The sequence below is a fragment of the Bactrocera oleae genome, chromosome 4, assembly GCF_042242935.1.
Source record: "Bactrocera oleae isolate idBacOlea1 chromosome 4, idBacOlea1, whole genome shotgun sequence".
NCBI lineage: Eukaryota > Metazoa > Arthropoda > Insecta > Diptera > Tephritidae > Bactrocera > Bactrocera oleae.
In genome coordinates this window covers 55,765,019-55,787,708 of record NC_091538.1, presented here as the reverse complement: position 1 = coordinate 55,787,708, position 22,690 = coordinate 55,765,019, and the positions used below count along the sequence as shown (strand labels likewise).

Here is a 22,690-nt window from a genome sequence, read left to right as displayed (position 1 = left end):
TATTGCCTAACATATATATATAAATGTATATAATCGTGCATAAGCAGTTGCGAAGTGATCAAATTAAACTTGTTGATTGCTAAACTTAATCAAGTTTATCCAAAAAATATTTTTCATTTGAGGCACTCTGTGTTTAGCGAAGACACTATTCTTATTTTAACTGGACCCTTTGGTGGTGGTGAGTGTATTTACTACAATAATATTATAGCAGAGAATGTTAATTGATTTACGTTCTCTGATTATATATATAAATATAAATTATATACAATGCCATTTAGGGTCATTGCAACAATTAAATATATATGTATATGTTATGTTTATTGCTATAAAATCGATGCGGTACAGAGGCTATATTAAGAAAAATACAAAATTTTCAGCTGCTTGAGAAAGTTTTCTCTGCAACACCCTGTGCAAATGACATTCCTTAGATAAATTATCTGATATTAAATCTGTTGGTGTGAAACTCTACTACATCCAACAAATAATGTTTTTATGTTTGTTTGTAAATAATTAAAATCTTAAAAAAATCAGCTGAAAATTACGAAATTTTAAATTTATAAAAATGTTTGTTATACAGAAGAAATTTTTTTGACAGAAGAAATTTTGTAAAGCACATTAGTTGAGTAAATTTTTGCTCCTTAAGATCTTGTATGAAAATTTTGTATTTGAAAACTGATGAAGACGTTTTCGAAAAACCCTAAAAGATACACAACTTTTCTACTCCAACGCCGTGCGTGGCTTGAGATTTTTCAACATGTGCAGTAACTCACTAGTTTCAAGCATATTCCGAACAGCTGCTAGATTTTATGACAAATATGCTCATGGTAGAAATAGTATACCCTCAGAGACTCGGTATTGACTGCCGCGAGTAGACCGCTGTTGAGTTTTTGATTCAAAAATCAATTAAACAAACTCTAAAACATTTTTTACCAATATAAGTCTACACATAACACTTTTACATTTATCATAAATAAAACGATATTTTTTTTTTAATTCTAAAACAAAATTTATTTTAAACTTAATATGAAGCGTTATTGCTAGGTATATATATTTAAATAAGCGTTTAGGAGGAATATTTTTATACTAGCGTGTTTTGAGTTTTCAAATGGCTGTTTTGAAAGCCCAAATACTTCCGAACATAGTATTTACTAGAATTATTCAATTCCTGAATTAGTATAAAAGCATATTTTACATGTGTCACATAAACTAAATCTTAATATAATCCAATGTAATAGCATAAATATTCTTAGTAAGTGTTAAATTAATTTTATGTACATTACAAAGCAAGTTTAGCTGATTTAAATTTTTCATTTAGCTAATGTCGGTCAAATATTTTTCATGGCTGTCGAAAAATATTTGACTTTATTCGTCACTTTTTTATATAAAATACATTTATAAAAGTGCCAAAAATACGAACTTACTAACTTTTTAACTAAAAATAAAAAATATTATACGTTGAAACTGACAGAATTTTTTTTTTAATTTTTAAATGGTTTGACAAAAATATATTTGATGTTTTTGATATTTAAATTACTTTTGTTAAAACTTTTTCATGGCTGCGAAAAACTTTTAACTTAAACTTAAAAGAAAATTTTTATAATAAGTGTATACTTATTTTTTTTTTATAAATTTTGAAGGTAATAAATATTGTAAAAAAAAACAATAAGCGGTTTAATAATAATATAATTATATTATTATATTGCAATATTAAATTTTTTTTCAGGAAAAATAAATTGTAATTAAATAATCAAGTTCAAAAATTTTGTTAAAGAAAATTGTTTAGTTTGTTAAAACCTTTTAATGGCTGCTGAAAGGCTTTAACAATATTTTTAGGCTTAAACATAACCAAATCAGATTTTTTTAACCAAAAAAAAATCAATTTTAATAAATTTTGAAAAATTGTTCACACAATATCATTAATAAGAATTTTACTTGTAATAAAATTATTAAATAATTTTTTTTTTTTAATAAAAGTTTTACATAATTTTATTACTGTACAGCAAATGTTTCAAGTAATGCTCTGCAACTTGTTTACATGGCTGTGTGGTAAACATGTTGCGGTCACATTACACTACTTGTATCCAACACTCACTTTTTCATGAGTAGTTCCTAACGCTGCCCCGAATATGTATCTATGTATACAATATCTTGTATATATATTTTTTTTACTTAGCTATATTATTATAGTTTAACCTTTGTTTTCTGCATTTTATATATAAAATATTTTAATATTTTTTTGTTATAATTTTTTTTTGAAAGGACAGCTTTTGAGTCTGTTGTCATGGAGGACGTTTTAAAGCTTTAACTATCGCATTTTAATATACAAACATAATTGTATTTTTTTTTGTAATTTTTAACTTATGTAGAAGTTTGTTGATTGTACATAGGTAGATTTGATAACAAGCGCTTTAACTTTAGCTACTAATAAACAATTTTTATTTATTTTATACTTGTTATTGTAAATCAGATTAATTTTTTATTGTTTATTTTTATAACACCTGTAACTTGGCATGTTCCAATCTTTCAATTCTAATATTATCTACACAGCATTTTAAAAAATCATTAAGTTTTTCTACATACATGTACGTATGCTTGTACATAACTCTGTATTAATGAGTTTTTATGTTTTATGAACTACAACTGCAACAACAAATGAACTTACATACATAATTTTAATATTTTTTTTATTCTCAATGTCTGTATATTTACTTATATAACGTAAGTACGATCGGTTTTCTGGTTGGGGTCTCTCACTGCCTACACTTTACTACGCACTAATACATATGTATGTATGTAAGTTTAACTTACATCTGTATGTATGCTTGTAAGTGTTGCAATGGTTGTTTGAAGCTTTCTGCTTGCTGTGCAGCTTTCATACTAGTATGTATGCCAGCGAAACCTAATTAAATTACGTTGTTTGTGAAATTTGCATTTGTATAAGTGTACAAAATTTGAGGTTATTTTCTAATTAGACTACTAACAATTCATTTATTTATATTTATACACTATCAAATACTTAGAAACTAATTCCCTAATTTCATGTGAACATTAACTAGTGATCAAATTACATATGCAGGTAATTATATATACCTATATATAGTATATATGTATAAATGTGCAAGTGACACAATTTGGACAAAAAAAAAAGTAGAACTTTAATAATATTGCAGACTTTGCACTTAACAATTGCAAAAATGGTGCAAGAAAATCACACATAATACACTTTGAATCTTGCAAATGGCTGATCTCAGACCTCAGCAGCCTCTTTGGCATCTGTGAGCCGCACTTGTGTTGCCTCCGCGGTCACGCCGTTAACTGAGACTTGCTGATCGCGCCAAGGTGTGGTGAGAATTTTTAAGCGCTGCAAATAAATATGTAAATAAAAACAAGAAAAAGCGTTAACTTCGAATGCACTGAACCTATGTATTACAAGTATATATATCCTTCAGTGGTGCGTTTCTTATAGCATAAAAGGGTAAAAAAATACATTATATTGATTTTAACGATCAGTTTGTACAGCTATATACTATAGTAGTCCGATTTGATTAATTCGTTCGGAGATTGTAGCGTTGGCTTGGACAATAATACATTCCAAATATTCTGAAGATACTTTGTCATATAAAAAAGTTTTACATATAAGGTCTTGATTTTGATCCATGAGTTTGTATGGCATCTATATGCTGTAGTCGTCCGATCTGAACAAAATATACGAAGATTAGAGCGTAGCCTTGGACAATAATACATGCCGAATTTCGGAGAGATAATTGGTCAAATTAAAAAGTCTTCCATACAAAGGCATGATTGTGACCGGGCTGTTCGTATGGCACCTATATACAATAGTGGTCCGACATTGCTGATTCTTAGGGAGAGAAGAACGCAAAACTTCTGATCGATATCTCAAACACTAAGGGACTAGTACGCGTATATACTGACGGGCATGTCTAACTCGATGCTGATCATATATATAAGTATGTACTTAATAGGATCTCCGATGTTTCCTTTTGGTATATGATTAAAATATAATTCGCAAAAAAAAATGTCGAAATTTAAGTTAAATAAATAAATATACCTGCTTAATGGTACCCGGTGTTTTTAGCATCATGATAATCGCCACCGCTGGTATCATCATCACCGAGGAGCCCGCTATACACCAACCCAACGTATTGGCCCACACTGGGTATATATAGTCTTCATATGTCAACGGCTCATAACCGATCAGTCCATAGACTATGATGAAGAGTAGGAAAAGCGGCGCTACAAACCGCCAACAAATTTGCCAATATTTGCCTGGTGGAAAGCCGATCATGTCGCGTATGTCTTCGCAAAAGCGATTTGTGCCTGAAATACAGATGTGTCAAATAAAAAGGAGAACATTAAAATGATTTTTTCTAAAAAAAATTACCGTAAATCCACGACACCGCTATTGACTCGAAGAATACCGCTACAAGTATTGAGTAACCAGCAGCATAACGATCCAGTAATTGAAAGAAATAGAAACCACCGTGAGTACAGCTGGCCAAGCCCACAATGAAGTAGAGCGAGAAGAGAATGGCAACGAATATCTCGCGATTTCTGCCGATTTTTGGGAATTCATCACTTAAAGCCGTTATGATGGCCTCAGAACCGCCAAACTGTATTAAAAATTAACGTGTTATTGGAAATATAAGGAAATGCAACAACAATAAAAGTATATTACACTTACTGAACTATCTAAACCCAAGGTTAGTAGCATCATGAAAAATATCAAAGCCCAAAAAGTGCTACCAGGCATAGTGGCAATGGCCGCTGGATAGACGACGAATACCAAACCTGGCCCCTCCGTGGCGACATCTTCAATATTTTGTCCAGACGTGTGTGCCATATAGCCCAGCACGGAAAATATCACAAAACCAGCAATGAAACTGGTAGCCGAATTAATACAGCTCGTAAGTAGCGCGTCTCTAATTTCGTGGTAAAAGCAATTAAAGTAAATGTACATCTGAAAATATTTATAATGAAGAAAAAACTCACTTGTAAACATTATTGTGGTATTTATTGTATGAAGCATACGCCAAAAGCACACCGAAACCAGGTCCCAATGAGAAGAACACTTGTGTCGCCGCATCGACCCATACATCCGCTTTGTATATGGCATCAAAATTTGGATTCAAATAGTATTTTATACCCATGGCCGATCCAGGCAGTGTAATGCCACGTATGAGCAATATCAACAACACAACGTACGGAAAAAGCGCCGTAAACCACACAACCTTACCGGACGTGCTAATGCCTTTCCACAAGGAGAAATAACAGATGAGATAGACGACCAGCAGGCAAACGGCCATATCCCATTTGATTGGGCCGAGGTCGTCTAGACCTGAACTGCGATTTAATTCCAGTATATAACGACTGCAAGAATAAAAATTTCAAAATTAATAGATCTAGATAGTGTTTAATGACATATGGTATTTACCAAATATTTGCTAACTAAAAAGTTTAGAAATGTTTTAGAGCAAAACTCACTTGAAATATTCGGATGCTGCGGAATGAAATCGCTCTGTTGTCGTTGTACTTTCCCAAGTTTTGTTTCCCTCGTAATTTACTATGGAATGATTGTCAAATGAAAAATCGGTGTAATTTATAGAAATATTTAGCGATTGGATGGTTGGTTGTATTGGAAGAACTGTATTTTGCTGTACTTCAAACTAAAATTCAAATGCGCAAAAAATATTTCAAACATTGTATTATTTTATTTAAAGCAAATAATTTTCTAACAAAAAAATATTACCGGTTTACAATAGTCCGAGTTCCATGGATTTGTACACGACGTCCAGGGCAAATTATTTGTGAATGAGGCGAAGAAGAAACGTAAACTCCATGCGATTATAACATTATAATAAAAATCAACATAGAAAGCAATCAGCACCACTGCATATCCGATGCCTATAATATTTAAATTTTCAAAATTAAAAAAAAAAAGTTAAGCTGACTTGAAAATTAATATTGCACACTTTTTACCTTTGAATAACGGCACTAAGCGTCCCCAACATGTAATGGCACCCTTGCGGTTATGTTGGCCCAATGCTAGTTCCATGTAAAATAATGGTATACCACCTACTAACAGCATAATACAATATGGTACCAGAAAAGCGCCTGGAAATATGAAATTCAAGATTTATTATATCAACTCTATTACAATACATTAATTTACTATTAAAGCACTTTTTATTCTTTTAATGTTTACCTAGTGCCCGTTACGACAAAATGAAACATGTTAGTTCGGTATTGTGTGAAACAGAATATAGGCGCCAATAACACTACATTAAAAAAAATTTTCCAATTTAATCAAAATCTGGGCGAACGTTTAATTGCATCCCTTAGAAGCCAATCATACGAGATAGGTTTTAGATTTATGAACGGGGTATTGATTTTCAGCATTTTCGGATGCATATATAGCTTTACAACACTGAAGGTATTTTGCTTACAGAAATTATCAAGACATATCATAAAAAAAAATTAATTTTAGACATCAAATTTGTAAGGTTTTTAGTGATATAGAACGATATAGAAAACTGGCTAATTAAACTCGCTATCAAAATGAAAACTTACAACTTGTGTTTCATATTTATGTTCAATATACTTTGGTAAATTATTATTGAAAAACTTACACCGGAAATATTAAAATTATAAATTACTGGCTTAACCTTTCAAAGTAAGATTTCAATTGTCATTTTAGGGTGAGGACACCCTCTAGACGTGAATGGAAAAGTAGGGAATAAGGAAACGTTTCACATTCTCTGTGAATGCCCGGCTCTAACACAAACCTGATACTAAATACTTGGCACCCATCAGGCAACAAACCTTAAATGGTTGTCCACAAAAAATATAACGGACATAAGTAGTTTCATTGAGAGCACCAAATGGTTTGAGCGCAACGATGAAACAAGATAGCAAAAGTATAAGGTTCCACCTAACGGATACGTAAATAAACAATATTTTCTGTATTTCTAGATTATGTCTAATTTATCAAAAAAATTTTTTTTTTGGGCCATGCTCTACAATGTTTTTTTTTTTTGCCCTAGATACGATCGATTTTAGATATATTTGTATCCAGATTTCATGAAACTATCAATGATTTTGTAAGATATGCTGTCGTTGTTTTTTTTTAAATCTATATATATAATTATTTTACATTACAAAAATCAGAAAACATAAACAAGATAGCAGATTTCTTTAGTCAATGTCAGATCTGTTTTGAAAAGTCAAAGTAAACAGAGAATTGTCGAAAACATATGTTATACGTAGAAAACGTATTTCAATAAAACTCTTTTTCGAAGCTATTCATTTATAACTTTCCAATTGGCAATCTCTTGCTACCTATCTTCCATCACTTTTAGATCCTTTCGGAACAATCCACTTGGTTCCTTACTACATATTCGTAGAGTATACGAAAATTTATTCAGATGATTGCGGACATAGTCTTACTTGGTACACATATTTGCTTCTAGACTCTAAAAGTTTGTCAGCATATTTTTCACAATTTCTTCATAATTTAGGACCATCAATACAAAACTCTAGAACAGTACAGTCTATACCTTTCATTAATTGCTGTATTCATCATCATCAAATACTCTACCTCTCAACTTTTTCTTACTAAGCTTCGGAAATTTTCTACAGATGTTATTAAAATAATATGATTACACATCCAATGCTTGGAAAATATGTTGTATTAATCCTAACTTGATCACATATTAAAATACTGAGGACATTTTGAGAAAATAACTTTGACTTAAATATTTCTCCCGCCCTTTCACATCGCCCATCGATAGACTGTACCGATATCTGGAAATCTGGCGGCATCAATGTTTTTTTGGAAGTCCACATTAATTATTTTGAAATGAAAGCGAAATTTTTATTGAGTAAAATGGAACATTTTGTAAACTGTGTAAATATCTCTAGCTTTCATTTTTATTCAAACTTTAAAAACTTCTTAATGCATAATATTTCGCATATTTTCACTAAGGAGAGGTTTGTTAACGCAAAAAAGGTGCGCAGAATCCTAATCATGACTGGAAAATAAATTTTATTGCTAAAAGTCCCATACTTGATCAAAATATATACCATTATCATAAAAACAAGAACATATTTAACACTTTCGGGAAAAAATTCGTAATCTGAGTATTTAAAAACATCAAAACTTGCTAACATATCCAGGGCAGCAAAACAAATTTTTTTAATCATTGATTACAATTTTAAATGAACTACTTGCATAAAAATGACATCCTTGAAATATTTTTATGCTATCAGATGTATTCTAGATTCTACAATCCTTCTTAGCCTCTTGATGCAGAAAGCTATATTAATTTCAACTGGTGTAAATATAACTAGCTAATCTTTAATCATCTACTGGAGTATTTAATACTATTTTTAATATTAAGTAGTTTGTGCTTACTTACACATAGATGGGATAGTTCTACAAAAGTGGTATTGAAATGTTAGAACGGCGCTGAACTGATCGTGTTGCTCTCGATGCAAATTATATTGATGAATAAAGCCAATTTTGAACAAAAAAAAAACGTGTTTTTCTTTTTTAGGTCTGGGACTTTTCAGTCCATGTGTTATTATTATAAATAATTAGTTTACTTGCTAAAGTAAGCAATGTTAATAATTTTACAAAATTGCACTACAGACAGTGTTATCTAAAACACACTCTGCTAAGCTACTAAGATTCATTAAGGCGGATTAAATGTAATGCTACAATAATTTTGTACCAGACCATGAAATTAAATAGGAATTATCACATACTTATATGTATGTATGTGGAAATAAAGCTAGTGTAATGGTAAAAGAGATTCATCTAAATATATTCCATTATAACATAAGTAATAATGTCTTAGCAATAGTCCAAAAAATATCATAATCATATTCATCATGTTAAAAGCTAATTTCAACACGTCTCTCTAATAGATAATTATTTATATGCCACTAGGAACGGCTCTGCTTTTGTAACTGTCCACTTAAGTACTTAATTAATAAAAGTTAATATTTGCAAATTACTACATAATAAAAACAATAGTTCAATAATTTTTTAAAACTTTTCTAGAAGTTTTCAAAAGCTGGATAAAATTATATTAATAGCAACATTATTGTGAACGTTGTCTTGGTATATAAGCTACATTGTTAATAAAACTTCACAAAAGCAAACATTAACTTTATAATTAAATTATGGCCATTAGGAGAAGAGGACAATGTGCAGAGCAAACTAAAAAATGGAACAGTGATGCATTGCTTATAAAAACTTGCATAAGCAAGCTAACGGCTAATAATGTTAACACACGATTTTCATAAAATGATATGAAACCTTCATGAACAGAAAATTATTTTATAACTTTTGTATGATGAAAGGCTCGAACGTTCATAGTATTTTAAAATTATAGGTGTGTTGCATTTATCTTTATATTGTAGTTCGTTTTCTTTCTTTAAAGTTATATAATAATAAGGAAATGAATTTTGCCTCATTTTGAAATACTAGTATATACTATAGTATAGTAAAATATAGTTATAGCGAAAGAGAAGTTTAAGAAGTATACACGGCGTATGAGTAATATTATTTTATGGTACAATACATTTCAGTATTAAAGAAACACAAAGTATTTAAATTTTTATAGAAAAGTAAAGCAAGAAATGATGAAATGTTAATGTTTTTAATATCGAATGCTTTTATGTTAATGCTAATTAAGAAACATTTACAACTAATTTAAAATATATCGCTTACTGACCGACGACACCTCTAAGATATAACAAATACTAACTGCTTTTTGCGAAATAAAATTAGTCGAAGACGAAGATTCGGTATCGAATATGGCGCTAGAAGAAAAAATTTACCGATTTTCCCATTTTTGGATACAATCTTTCAGATATAACTTTTACAATATATATTTTTTAATGCTTCTATTGTAGTATAGGTGTATGGGAAGAAATCGCGATATAGATTTGATTGTAGAGCAATTTATTATTTATTTTCAATTCATAAAAAAAAAACATTATTACAATAATTATTGACTTACAGTTATTTCAATGAAAAGGTATTAATTTTGATGAAAAAATTAAAAACAAAAGTAAATTCGTTACTTTCGACGATCATAATAATAATAATTATATTCACAAATAAAGTTAACAATTATATCAAAGCTATCATAAGTAAATATTCCACTGTTAAGGAAATAAAAATGTCACTTGCATTGCTTACTTCATATTAAAATTCTATAATAAGCACATATCAATGCAGTAAAAAATATTAAAACCCACTCTTTACTTTGATTTTTTTCTTATACCAATTCCATGAGAAGTATATAGAACAATACACAATGCCTTAATACAGACATATAGAACAATACACAATGCCTGTATTATGTGCTAAACTTTTCCAACCACTTACTCTTTTCTATGATTCGATTTACTCACACAACTCCCAGTATTCCCTCACTACCATAAATCCACAATTAGGAAAGTCTAATTTCCTTTTTCCCGTTACAGCAGCAGCACCATTTTCCGACCATCAAAGTGTCACAGCCATTACCACATATTTAACACCTTATAAAACTGTGTTGTCGTACAAAACCCCCGCTCGCTTTACTCATTCTTGCTTTCCACCGCACTTTCTCTTGGCATCACTTAAAAAAGAACCAATATGATTTTGATTATAGCACAATATAAATCTAATTTTAAAACAAAATATGCACAGGCCTGCCACATTTTCACACATACATCTACTATAAACATAGTATATATATGGCATGTATATATGTATGTATAGTAACATCGATATCGCCATCGTCATGCTGTAGTCCTATTGGCTTTGTTCCTGTGTTGACTTGTTAACTGAAGTACTCTGCTCTTGCCTGACAAAGGCATATACCGTTTTCGACATCAAACATCAGCAGCACTCGCACTCACTTAGTGGAAGTGTAAGCATGTGTATGTTTGTAGGTATGTGTGCGCACCCATTTTCATTCAATATTTTGTTATATACTACACATTGCTATTGTTGTTGTAGCCAATGCAAATTCGATGGTTTCGATGCTTGGCATTTATCGTTAAAGTGTTACTGTGTGTCCTTAAAGTGAATACACAGCATAAAATAATGACGTCACCTAATCAAATTTCCTCTTAAAATAATATTCCACTCTTTTATAGAGGAGAAAGTGATCCCACCGTTGCACAAATGGATGTCGAAGCCGCTGAGATTGTGACTTGAAGTGTGTTCAAATGGGGAAGTGACAGTAGACACTTACATACCTTCACTGTATATTTATGTACATATGTATGATTATTAAGTGAGAATTTCATATTGAAACAATATGCAGTATATAAATATATTTGAAATCAACAAAGAAGCTGACCACATAATGGGTCAGAGAAGTAAAAATATGTCAAATAGAAAAACTAGTCCATATACCTTCCATGCCTTCCCCAATAGATATCCACGTTTTTTTTTTCAAGTTAACTGCAAATCTATAATGAAAACTGCTATTGTCTTCAGCTATTTAGCTGTTTCGAATTTTACATTGAATATCTGAATGTGGCAAGGTGGAAATATGGTATGAGGTATTTTAATCAAACAAGGTGAGAAAACTAACGACACCGCAGCGGATTGGACAAGGAAATTTTTTTCCTAAATGTACTTCAACATAAAACAAAATTTGATTTTTTTTTGAAAATCCTAAACTGGCTTAGCGCCATATTAAAGCTAGATATAACCCGGATCTTTAGTTATGATATGCTTTTAGGTATGTTTTTTAGACGTGTGGTTTTCAATGAGGCAACACATTTTTTGTGAAGCTGGTATTTTTTACAGCTGTTACTTGATTTATAGTCAGTTTGGTTTGCCGCATATTCGGTCGACACAATTGCCCAGCATAGTCAGTGATTCGAGCAACCATGGATCTGCTTCGTACCACATTTACTCCAGTGGATAATGCGTATCCTCAGAGAAGCCGTCTTTAAGAAGAGTCTCAGTTTGTGGGCTTAGAAAATCCAACTCTCACAAAAATTGAAGCCGAACGACCATCAAGCCCGATCATCGCAAGAAAATTTTGTTCAGCAATAAAGCAAAATTTTTGTTGAGTGATTTTTGGACGCATTTGGAGACGGTATCATTGGTCCATATTTCTTCAAAAATTAAACTGACCACAATGTTACAGTCAAGAGGGAACACTGTACAAGTAGCTTGTAGAGCCATAATTAATTATTTTTTCGTGTATGATGACGCTACATGCCATACAGCAATTAATTTATTTACGAAATCTTTTGGTGAGCGCGTGGCCTCCAAAATTGTGCGATTTAACACCGCAAAACTATTTTTTTTTGGGTTATGTGAAGTCGTTTGTCTACGCAGATAAGCCCAAAATGATTGATATGCTTGATGATAGCTTCCCTACTCATATAACTAATATACAGAATTTCACTTAGTTCGAAATCTCTGTTACTGAAAATATTGGTATTGAAATAATAGGATATATAATACATACAAATATCGCATGCATAGAGACGCTGTAGTCGAGACATAACTACAGAAAAATTAAAAATTATTCTCGCTTCAAGGCGATATTTTAAGAAACATCGTACCAAGAGCGGGGATCGCTTTGGCAACAATTGCTATAATTTGAGTCAGACGAGCTTTAAAATGAACTACCGAGTATCAGCATCCACCAAGTATTGTAATTATTTATAATATATGTATATACGTATATGTAACATAACTATAAAAAAATAATACAGTTAGTATATACACAGGCCCAAATATTGTAGTTATATTTCATATATGTATATACATATACATATACATATATGTAGAATAACAGTAAAAGAAATATTATAATAGAGATAATATACATATTTACATGAAGTTATGCAACGAAGCACTCGTTTAAGCCGATATTAGCCATAAGTAAGCAATGATGAGAAAATATATTAGTCACAGATGAAGTCAAAGCTGATTTAGCTCCTTCCAATTCAATTTTTCTTTACGAATATATTCGTAGCTATAATGATACATAAGTATTGCCATTTCCCAGCATAGAGGATCGAAACGGCAGCAGAATTTATATTAAGTCAGTTGTCATGGGCATTTAAGCTTTGTTATTACGACCAACTTGTGGCTAGGTTGCGACGAACATTGCGCATTCAGTTGCTTACTTCCGTTTTGCTGATTGAATGCAATGAGGCGTACGCTTTTTATTTGAAATAAACTTGAATTTTCAGTACTCACATACGCTCGGTGTTTCCAGAGAGCAATGCATAATTGTAAGTACCTCACATATAATTTTCAACCTAACCTAACAAAGCTTCGCGTATCTAGCACATGAGTACTGAAATTTTATTCGTTTTACGAACGTGTGTATCACCTTAATTCATAGGCCAAAACACTTTACCGCATGCACTGCCAAGGCTTTTATCCCTTTCGAAGTCAAATTGTGGAAAAGCTCCGACATTATTGTCTGGTTTTTTCTCCACTTTTCGCACTTTTTCTGCTGATTTTCTTTGTTAATCCAAACTTTATGATTCTGCATGCCACTACAAATGCACAAAGCAACAATTCTTCCTCCCCGTTACGCTCTTGACTTTTTTTTTTCTCACTCCACCACCACTCAATGGCAGCGGTAAATGCGATTATGACTGCCAGATTTAGTTGTCATACAAAAGCACTTAACTTTGAAATTGTCTTGGAGGATGTCGAGCGGCATGCCTCGCCTTGGTTATGAGTGAAACATACATACATACATACGCATAAAGAGCAAGTAAATTGATTTCGATAGTGGCTAGCAAAAGTTCAGTACCGTTTTTCGGTATTAAGAGGTGAAAAACATTCAGCTTTCAAAATTTTGTAGTTTTTATTGTTGCAGTGGCATAAAGCATACCTTTTCTTGCAAAATGCAGTTGGGTTGAAAGTCCTTCCGTCGTTGTCAAAATCATCTGAGCGGCGCAAAGACCAAAGCCCTCAAACATAAAAATAATTTCTTAAATGCGACAAACACAACAATGCCGATTTCTTTAGACATTAGAAACACTTTAAAGCACGATTTCAACGTTGGACGATCTTCGTAAAATGATTTTCACAACCCCTATTAACATATAGTAAAGTTAACGAACTCTTACTCGCCAATCCCGATATGAATACCGGCAAACCACAGCCAACTTCGTCTACAGCAACAGCCAGCAAGCATCAAAAGGCAACAGGAGGTGAGTAGACCAGCAACATCAACTGGTGGCGATGTAGTGTTGATGGCAATATTGAGTAGACGCATTCAAACAGAACACAGCAATTTTCTCAAGGAAGTGTGCCATAAGAGGCACATTTAATAGCAGCACTTCACTGGTGAAAGTGTTGAGCATGACAAATGGCATATATTGTGGCGCTTCTACTAGACATACTTACTTAGACTCTTATATTGGTCTATGAGTACCTTTGCAGCTATGCGACACTTAGCGAAACTTTTTCTTTCACAAAACAAAAAGAAACGAAAAGTTTGACAGCAATTGTTGCTTAAGCTATTACTACAATTATTATTGCTGGAGTACAGTCGGGTGTTAAGTGGCATAAATCATAGCAATAAGCCAGCACACTCACTCAACTGTATACAAACGCACCACATTATATATGTATGAGTCCTTAAGTCAAATGTAATCGACTCCTGCCATCCGTTGCTGTACACATTATTATGTCGACACGGCTGTAAGAGAATGTAAGTTGGCTAGGCTGTAGCAAATTGGACGCACACACAATTAGCTTTAGATTATGGCAGATTAGGTGTAAGCTTGTGGGTGTGCTTTGAGTATTTAATTATTTCCTCTTATACACCAAGATAATACTTAAAGTAGACTTTAACAACTGCTTATAGACGAAATTAATAATTGAATAAGCAATTATTGAGCACATAACACATAAATACTTTCATATATATTAAGAGGAAGAAATAGTATGAGTACTTACCACCGCCATTTTTGTAGCATAAATATGGAAATCGCCAAACGTTTGCTAAATCGACTGCGAATCCAATAACTGATAGTAAAAAATCGACTTTGCCGCTCCATGTCTCACGCTGATCGTCACTATCTGCTTCGTCACGTGGTGTTGGTGTCTTAGCTATTTGTCCGGTCGGTGACATCGCCAAGGCGATGTCCTCTCCTTCGTCGACGCCGCACTCTAAATCTGGGGAAATGATTAAAAATACTTAATATATGAGAAATAAATCGAGGACTTTAATTTAGTTACCGGAAACAAATGACATTTAGATATAATTAGATAATTAAGTTTGATAAAAGCTTCTATTTTAATTATAATGATGATGAATTCATGTGACAAAGTGGGAACATAAGTAAAAACAAGAAAAAACGTTAACTTCGGTTGCACCGGAGCAATAATACCCTACACAAAACAAAAGATTTCTTACAGGATTTTGATTTTGATCGTTCAGTTTGTATGGCAGCTATATGCTACATTTATCCGATCTGTACAATTTCTTTAGAGATTACACTATTGCCTTTGGCCATAACCCTTGACAACAAAAAGTTGTCCATTCAAGCTCTTGATTCCGATGCTATAGTGGTCCGATATAGGCAGTTCCGACAAATGAGCAGGTTTTTGGAGCGAACTTGTCCAAAATTTCTGATTTATATCTCAAAAACTGAAAGATTAGTTCGCGTATATACGGACAGACTGGCTAACAGACAGACGGACATAACTAAATAGACTCAGTTTGTCACCTTGATCATTTATATATGTACATATTTTATAGGGTCTCCGAAGTATCAAAATTCGTGGAAAAGTTAATATACTCTGTTTGGGGTTAAGAGATAATGTTCACTCTCAATAAAAACTAAAGAAACAATTAGGTCTTCTGATTTTCATACACAAAGTCATCGATATAATATTTTATAAATTTTTTAAAGGTATCTCTAGAGTCAACAGTCGGTTTACACTTTGTTGAGAAAACGTTTTGGATATGAAAAAAAGTTCCAAAATTTATTTCAAGTTATAACCGCAGAAACAACGTATATAGTTAATTAAGAAAGACTTTCAATAGGTTTGAAAAAATATATTCCCCTAAATTTTAAACTTATATTCATAAGATCGAAATCATTCCCATATTTCTCCGCTTATAAATCACAACAAATGCTTATAGTACAATTATTTTTAGCGGCAACATTGTTATAATATTGTATTATACTCATTCTTTTGGATGCGACGACCGACAAACATTTAACTAAGCTTACATTAATTGCTTAATTGATGAATGTTTGAGCACAATTTCAGCGGCAGATATGAAATTTCATGTGTGGGCAGATGTGACAAATGAGTGCGCTATGCTTTCGAAAGCAACGACAAAGTCACATACTTGTATATCTGTCATTATATTCGCGGACTAAACTAATTAAAAAACATGGAACTTTACTAACCCGATTAATGGACGTCTGCTTAAGTGTCGGCATATTGGCACGGTCAGCACACGTTTTCAATAAGGGTTAGCATTACATTTGCACTGTACCAAAAATAATCAAAACAAATAAGAAAGTTATAATCAGATTAAGAGAAAAATCAGATACAAAACCACATCGTTGACCCTTAAAATACAAATTTAAATATACTTATTCGACTAACATTATTTAATGATGTTGAAGATTCAACACCGACCCTACACTCCAATAACATAACTACTTGTATGTATGTATTATTATTACTACAGATATGCCTATGATATCATTATCTACATACATATCTTCATGTGAATATTTTTTCCACTGCTGTGTTTACCGACTCTCTACTTTACAAACAATTAAACAGTTCGAGCATCGCCTTCAACCCACGGTTGGCGATTGAGTTCTTTTTAAACTTTCGATTTTGCTTTTCATAACGACTTGTATGCAAATGACTTGAATGGCTTTCAGGTGCTTTTTATTTGTGATAATAAGCTTGCATATAGGTAAATGCTTGAACATAGTATAACTGTATACATGCGCTAAGTAAATAGTAGGTGTATATGTGTATGTATTTATGATTTATACATTAATATGCATATACACTTGGAAAAGTTACCATTACATTAAGTATTATCATCAATAGAATTATAATTTATCAGCACATGTCTATTCTAACTGTAAGTATGTGTGGAGCTGCTCCAGCGATTTGCGGTTCGATGCCAGAATTCATAAGTAGTCTTATCTGTGGCGAGAATATACTCTAAATTCAGTCGAGTGGTAACAGAGACGTATAGAGAGATGTAATTAAAAATCTCTATAACCATTTTAAATATTGGTTACATACTGGTTCGATCCCAGGTAGTAGTTCTATGGAAAAGTAAAGTCAATTTATAAGAATAAACTCTGAAAAAATTACCTCAACATTAGCGGCTTTAAGTTCAACTTAAGATGGTTAAATTTGTAGATAATAACAGTTAAACTATTTGATTTATATGTCGAATATATTTCGAAAGATATGGGAATTAGATATAATAAATAAAACCATTTTCATTTTGTTACTCAAATTTTTACTCAAATTGTTAATGAAGGAGGTAAAACTTTCATTCGCAATACTCCATTTATGCATACAATTTTTTTTGTTCATCTATCGACTGTTTGTAGCATTTCAAAATAATCAAAATACATAAATTATAGATTTTAGTTTCTTAAAGCTATCATAAAATGGTACAAACGTCAATTTATCCGTGCAATGTATAATTTGCTCAAAAATTAGGGCTATCTTACGAGTAATACTGAATAAGATAAAACCAATAAATTTATATTTAGCACCGAAGGTGTGGTTCAGAAATATTTTGAATTTAGGTGCGATCCCGTTAAACTCTCATAATGTCATCGTAATTTACTTTAAAAAAAATTATTCATTGTAATCTGATAAAAAAAAAACCTCTCCTACGCATTTCTTGTAAACAATGTAGGTGATTCCCATTTTTGGCTGGAATTGTATTTCACACAAATCACTGGAGCAATTCAAATGAATATGTAAAGCACTAGCAAATGCTTCTTTATATCGAATATAATGATTTTCGAAGGCCCAGCAGAGAATTCGAGAAACATAAAAGAAATTTCTAATGATCACAAAAACACATGTTACAAATGTCACACTGTTGGTTTATACTAAAAGTTATCGTAATTTTAAAAATAAAATTTAGATCAAATTATAAAACTGAAGAACTAATTACAGGTCATACAAAAAAAAGTTGGTAGTGATCGCATTATTTGCTTCCAAGCTCCAATCACTTAAGCAAATTTGAGAAATGCTGTTTCGCGAAAAACGCGTTTAAAAATAAACTGATGGAGATGGTTGAACTGAATGGCTACACTTTAGAAGTTTGTTACTTAAAAATTATTTGAGATATTGATTTAAAATTTTAGTCTGTTATTTGTAATATTTTTCATATAACCAATCGAAATATGAAAAAAAAAATATTTTTTTTTTCAATCGCACACTAGGTGTGCCTTTTAATATTATAATTTTATAGTTTTTTTTATAGACAATGCTGTGAATATTTTCCATATATTAAATAAAGAAGCTAGGCAGTTTAAAAAATTATTATACTCAAAACAGTATTTAAGTCGAAAAATGTTTCAATGCGGCAGAAATACGTTCACATTTCTATTGCATGCTTCATGTAAGAATTTTCGTTTAAAATTTTTTTATTATATATATTTTGTTATTTATACCTGAATTTAAAATTCTACTCTCATAAACCGACGGCATTTTTTGCACATTTGCTTTCCACTTAGCGCTCGGATAATTGCATGTAAATTAAACACTAAATTTACACAAAATTCACGTTGCTCTTTGAAATCGGTTGGCCTCCGTCTTGCACAAATAATTTACTAAAAAAAATATGAATTTAAAATATCATATTTGTTAAATTCAGCGCGCACACATTTCACGTTCATTCTATTGCTCTACCGAATGCCAACTGATGATGTTGCAAGTGGAAGCAAAGCTCAAACGCAGCTCTGAAACATCGACATTTGTGGGTACTAATAAAGAGTCTAATTAATGAGCCAGCTAACGGTTTAACGGATTCGAAATTTTGTGAGAGACTTAACGAGACTTTTTTTGATATTATCTAACATACGTTATATTTGATTTTTATATGCAATTTATATATTTGAAAATAGTTTTCCAATAGTCACAAAGTGTTTGTACTTGTATGTACCTACAAGTATGTGCATGCAACCACATATAAATTGAGGTACACTGATTATTAACGCCTTTACATGCCGATGGCATCATTTTTTATATATGTACAAAGTAATATCGTTCATATTAACATTCAAAAAATAAGGCAAGTCATTTTCATATAAAATGGTGCTCTCGTCGGTTTATAATTGCTACTTTAAATTTTTATTTTTATTTTATTCAAAATAGTTGTTTTCACGTGTACTCATGTCTGTATATATGTATGTAATTAAATCTGCTTTCATTAAATAAGTGAACCGGAATGAGTTGAATTTAAATATTATATAAATAAATATTGTATAACCAACCCAACTCAAATAATATAATTTTGTTAGTAATTATTTATATATTATATATTTCAAGAGGTTATACTTCATTAATCATAATATAATATAAAAGGGCATAAAATTAAGAAATAAAATAAATTCGTCGCTTGAAGCTAGCTAAAGCTTTGGAAATACAAATACAGTATTAATTATGAGGGGGAAAATACTTTAAAGTCTACCGAAACCCTGTAAAATATAAGATTTTAAGTACGTATTTCTGAAGACTACTCTTTTTAATGTAGCCGAAAACATTATATTTTAAATGCAAGAACTTTATTTTGAATGCTCAATTTGTATGACAGCTATATGCTATATTATTACGATATCGGCGGTTCCGAAAAATGAGCAGCTTTTTTTGGAGAGAAAAGGATATGTGCAAAATTTCAAGTTAAGTTGTTGTATGAAAAACTTTTTTATTTTACAAGATATCTTCACACAATTTGACATAGAATATTTTCTAAGACAACGTTATATTATCTGAAGAATTCTTTTTAGATCGGACTACTATAACATATAGTTGCCACACAATTTGAACAATCAAATTTATGCCAGTATGTGGTAAAACTTCTTTATTTGACAATATATCTTCACGAATTTTTGTCAAAGGCATCGCTATAATCTCCGAATATACCATATTTTCCAAATTGAATGACTATATCATATAGCTGCAATACAAGCTGACCGATCTAAATTAAGTTCTTGTATGGAAACTTCTTTATTTGTGAAGGGTATTCTAGCAGCTTCGATGCAGCAGAAGTTAACTTTTTGCTTTTCTCTTTTTTATTAAAACTAATATTTTATTCACTTTACTTCTTTATTTACTACAATTTTCGCGAACATTCTTCGGTCTTTTTCTAGTTTTAGAACACGAAATAAAAGAAAGTAATAAAAGGTTTTGAGTCAGAGTCAAAATTAAAGAAAAATCACTACATCAAAGACAGAATGTGGAATTCCAACCGCGGGTGCCTTTATATAGTTTTAAATATAAATATATAATTATCCCCTTAACAAAATTCTTATTTTTACTTAATTGAGAAAGTAAATAAATTTGGTGATTTTTTGATACTCAAGCCCAGTGAAACCGCCTAAAATGCGTCTGTAGAATTCTGGATTATTTCTCCTTTGAAAATAAAGTTTTATTTAAATTTTTAATAATTTCAATAATTTTTTTATTATATACATATATATATTTTTTGTTTGTATATAATTCCATTTTTTTTATTTAGAAAATTATGATATACTTTTATAAAAATAGTAAAAAATAAAAATAATTATTTTAAATTAATATAAAATAAAAAAGCCATATGTTCCACCAAATTCCTATTGAAAAATATATGAGTATATATTTTGAAATAAAAATAAAATAATATATTTTTTGAGAACAGGAAAAATATAATAAAATTTTATTGAGAAGTATGAACGAATCCAAATTTTCAATATACATATTTGTGAAATGAAATAAAAAAATAATATTTTTGAGTTTAAAAACCAAAAATGATCTTGCTTTTATTATTTGTTATTGTTACTTTTTATCTGCTCTCCTAAAGCTATTAAATAACACATTAATACACCAAAGTTGTAATTAAATTTACCTTTATTTTCGAACGTCAAATTATAGCTATTCTGGACGCATTTTCAGTATGCCGCTTTTATGCACATCGCACTATTGTCAAATATACATAAATTTTGCGAACAAAAATAAATCACACAATGTTGCGTAAGATGTACAAAATTCTCAAAAATCGTAAAACGTTGCACATTTGGAAAATTTATTATTTCGAAGGAGAAATCAAATTTTAATTTAAACAATTTTGATTGAAGTGCTAACTATTCGACAGAAAGTTCTTGTTTCAAAGCATTTGTTTAACGTTTTTAAGAAAAATTATGTATGTTTAAGTCTTTTAAGCACTTAAAACTTGTTTCTATATTCTTTCAATTTTATCCAACTTTAACACTTATGAGCTGTTCTCCACCAAGCTGTGGTCCTAAGCCGACCGTGACATTTGTACGAATGCAAAAATGCCCATTGGTTCGCCCGCTTTTATAGTCGAAACTGGCGACGACAGCAAGGTTGAATAGTGGCGACAAGTGGTTGCAATGCTCAACACTTAACACATTTGCTGCATGCAACACAATGTGAAACACACAAGCATACATAAATCATAAATGGTTATGTATGTACATATGTGTCTATGTAACGCTATCAATGAATGTGTATAACAGTAACATACATACAAACGGGAACAAGTATACCACGTACTACAAATTAACTAATACATACATAATAGCATACCTATATGTATATGCAAATATGCATGTAGCAGTGCTAATGTCACAATGGTCCGGTAAATATGTAACAGGTGGTAAATGATGCGCAAGCGCAACACTTTTTTGAGTTTAATTAACACATCAACACACATACACCATCCATACACATAGCGTGAAGATCCTTCATTGGGGATGGTGAAATGTTGAAAGCTCACAAACGGAAAGGAAATGTGTGCGCTTTTCTCATGTCAAGCACACATTTCCGTTATGGGCATGTATGCATGTATTGTAAAGTGTGTACATATTATAAATTAAATGTACATATGGTGGAAAGCTCAATGTAAGTAAAGTCTGCTCACATGTGTTTGTACGTATGCTTTATATTTCTATGTTATTCAATCGCAACGGTGTTTTGACAAATATTTTATTCACGGACATACTTTTTCATTGTTTCGATATTTTAAAATATTAAGTATGATAATTAAACGATGAAAATATTAGTAGAAAATTTAAAAAAAGGTTAAATACTTTATTCCAAAAATGAAATTTTAAACATTTGCCCTTAACACACACTTTATACAGCCTAAATTTGGCTTAGGCTTGAAATCTCTGATTTCAAAATTGCCAAAACAAAAGCCCCAAAATTCAAAATCTCCAAATAAAAATTTTTCAAATTCAAAATTCCCAAACATGCGATCCTTATGGTGTGTTTCAAATGCGTTTATATTAGATTGATTTTAACGCTAAAAAATATTATAGTTTTTTAAGAAACTTAAAGACATATGTATGTAACTACATATGTCCAGTTTTTTCGAATAGAACTCCTTTTCGCATTGACGGCCGTCGGTAATTATTTACATACATAAAACTTGGGGGTGTAAAT

At 31.1% G+C, this 22,690-nt stretch overlaps 1 protein-coding gene across 3 annotated transcripts; it reads right to left on the bottom strand.

Moving 5' to 3' along the window:
• Positions 1–1,659: 1,659 nt before the first annotated feature.
• On the bottom strand, positions 1,660–21,532 carry DAT (Sodium-dependent dopamine transporter). 3 transcript variants are annotated; one of them, XM_036363436.2, is made up of 10 exons: positions 21,132–21,532; positions 14,972–15,190; positions 5,998–6,132; positions 5,768–5,922; positions 5,503–5,684; positions 5,011–5,388; positions 4,703–4,940; positions 4,403–4,631; positions 4,070–4,338; positions 1,660–3,361 (listed from the first exon to the last, which is right to left on the bottom strand). In XM_036363436.2, exons 2-10 carry the CDS (start codon positions 15,144–15,146, stop codon positions 3,248–3,250), a joined length of 1,875 nt encoding a protein of 624 aa, XP_036219329.2. In that variant the 5' UTR covers positions 15,147–15,190; positions 21,132–21,532; the 3' UTR covers positions 1,660–3,247. The 3 variants fall into 3 exon arrangements, with proteins under 3 accessions (XP_036219329.2, XP_036219328.2, XP_036219330.2); XM_036363435.2 differs by lacking the exon at positions 21,132–21,532 and adding an exon at positions 18,700–18,928; XM_036363437.2 differs by lacking the exon at positions 21,132–21,532 and adding an exon at positions 16,438–16,521.
• Between the last annotated feature and the right edge of the window lie 1,158 nt (positions 21,533–22,690).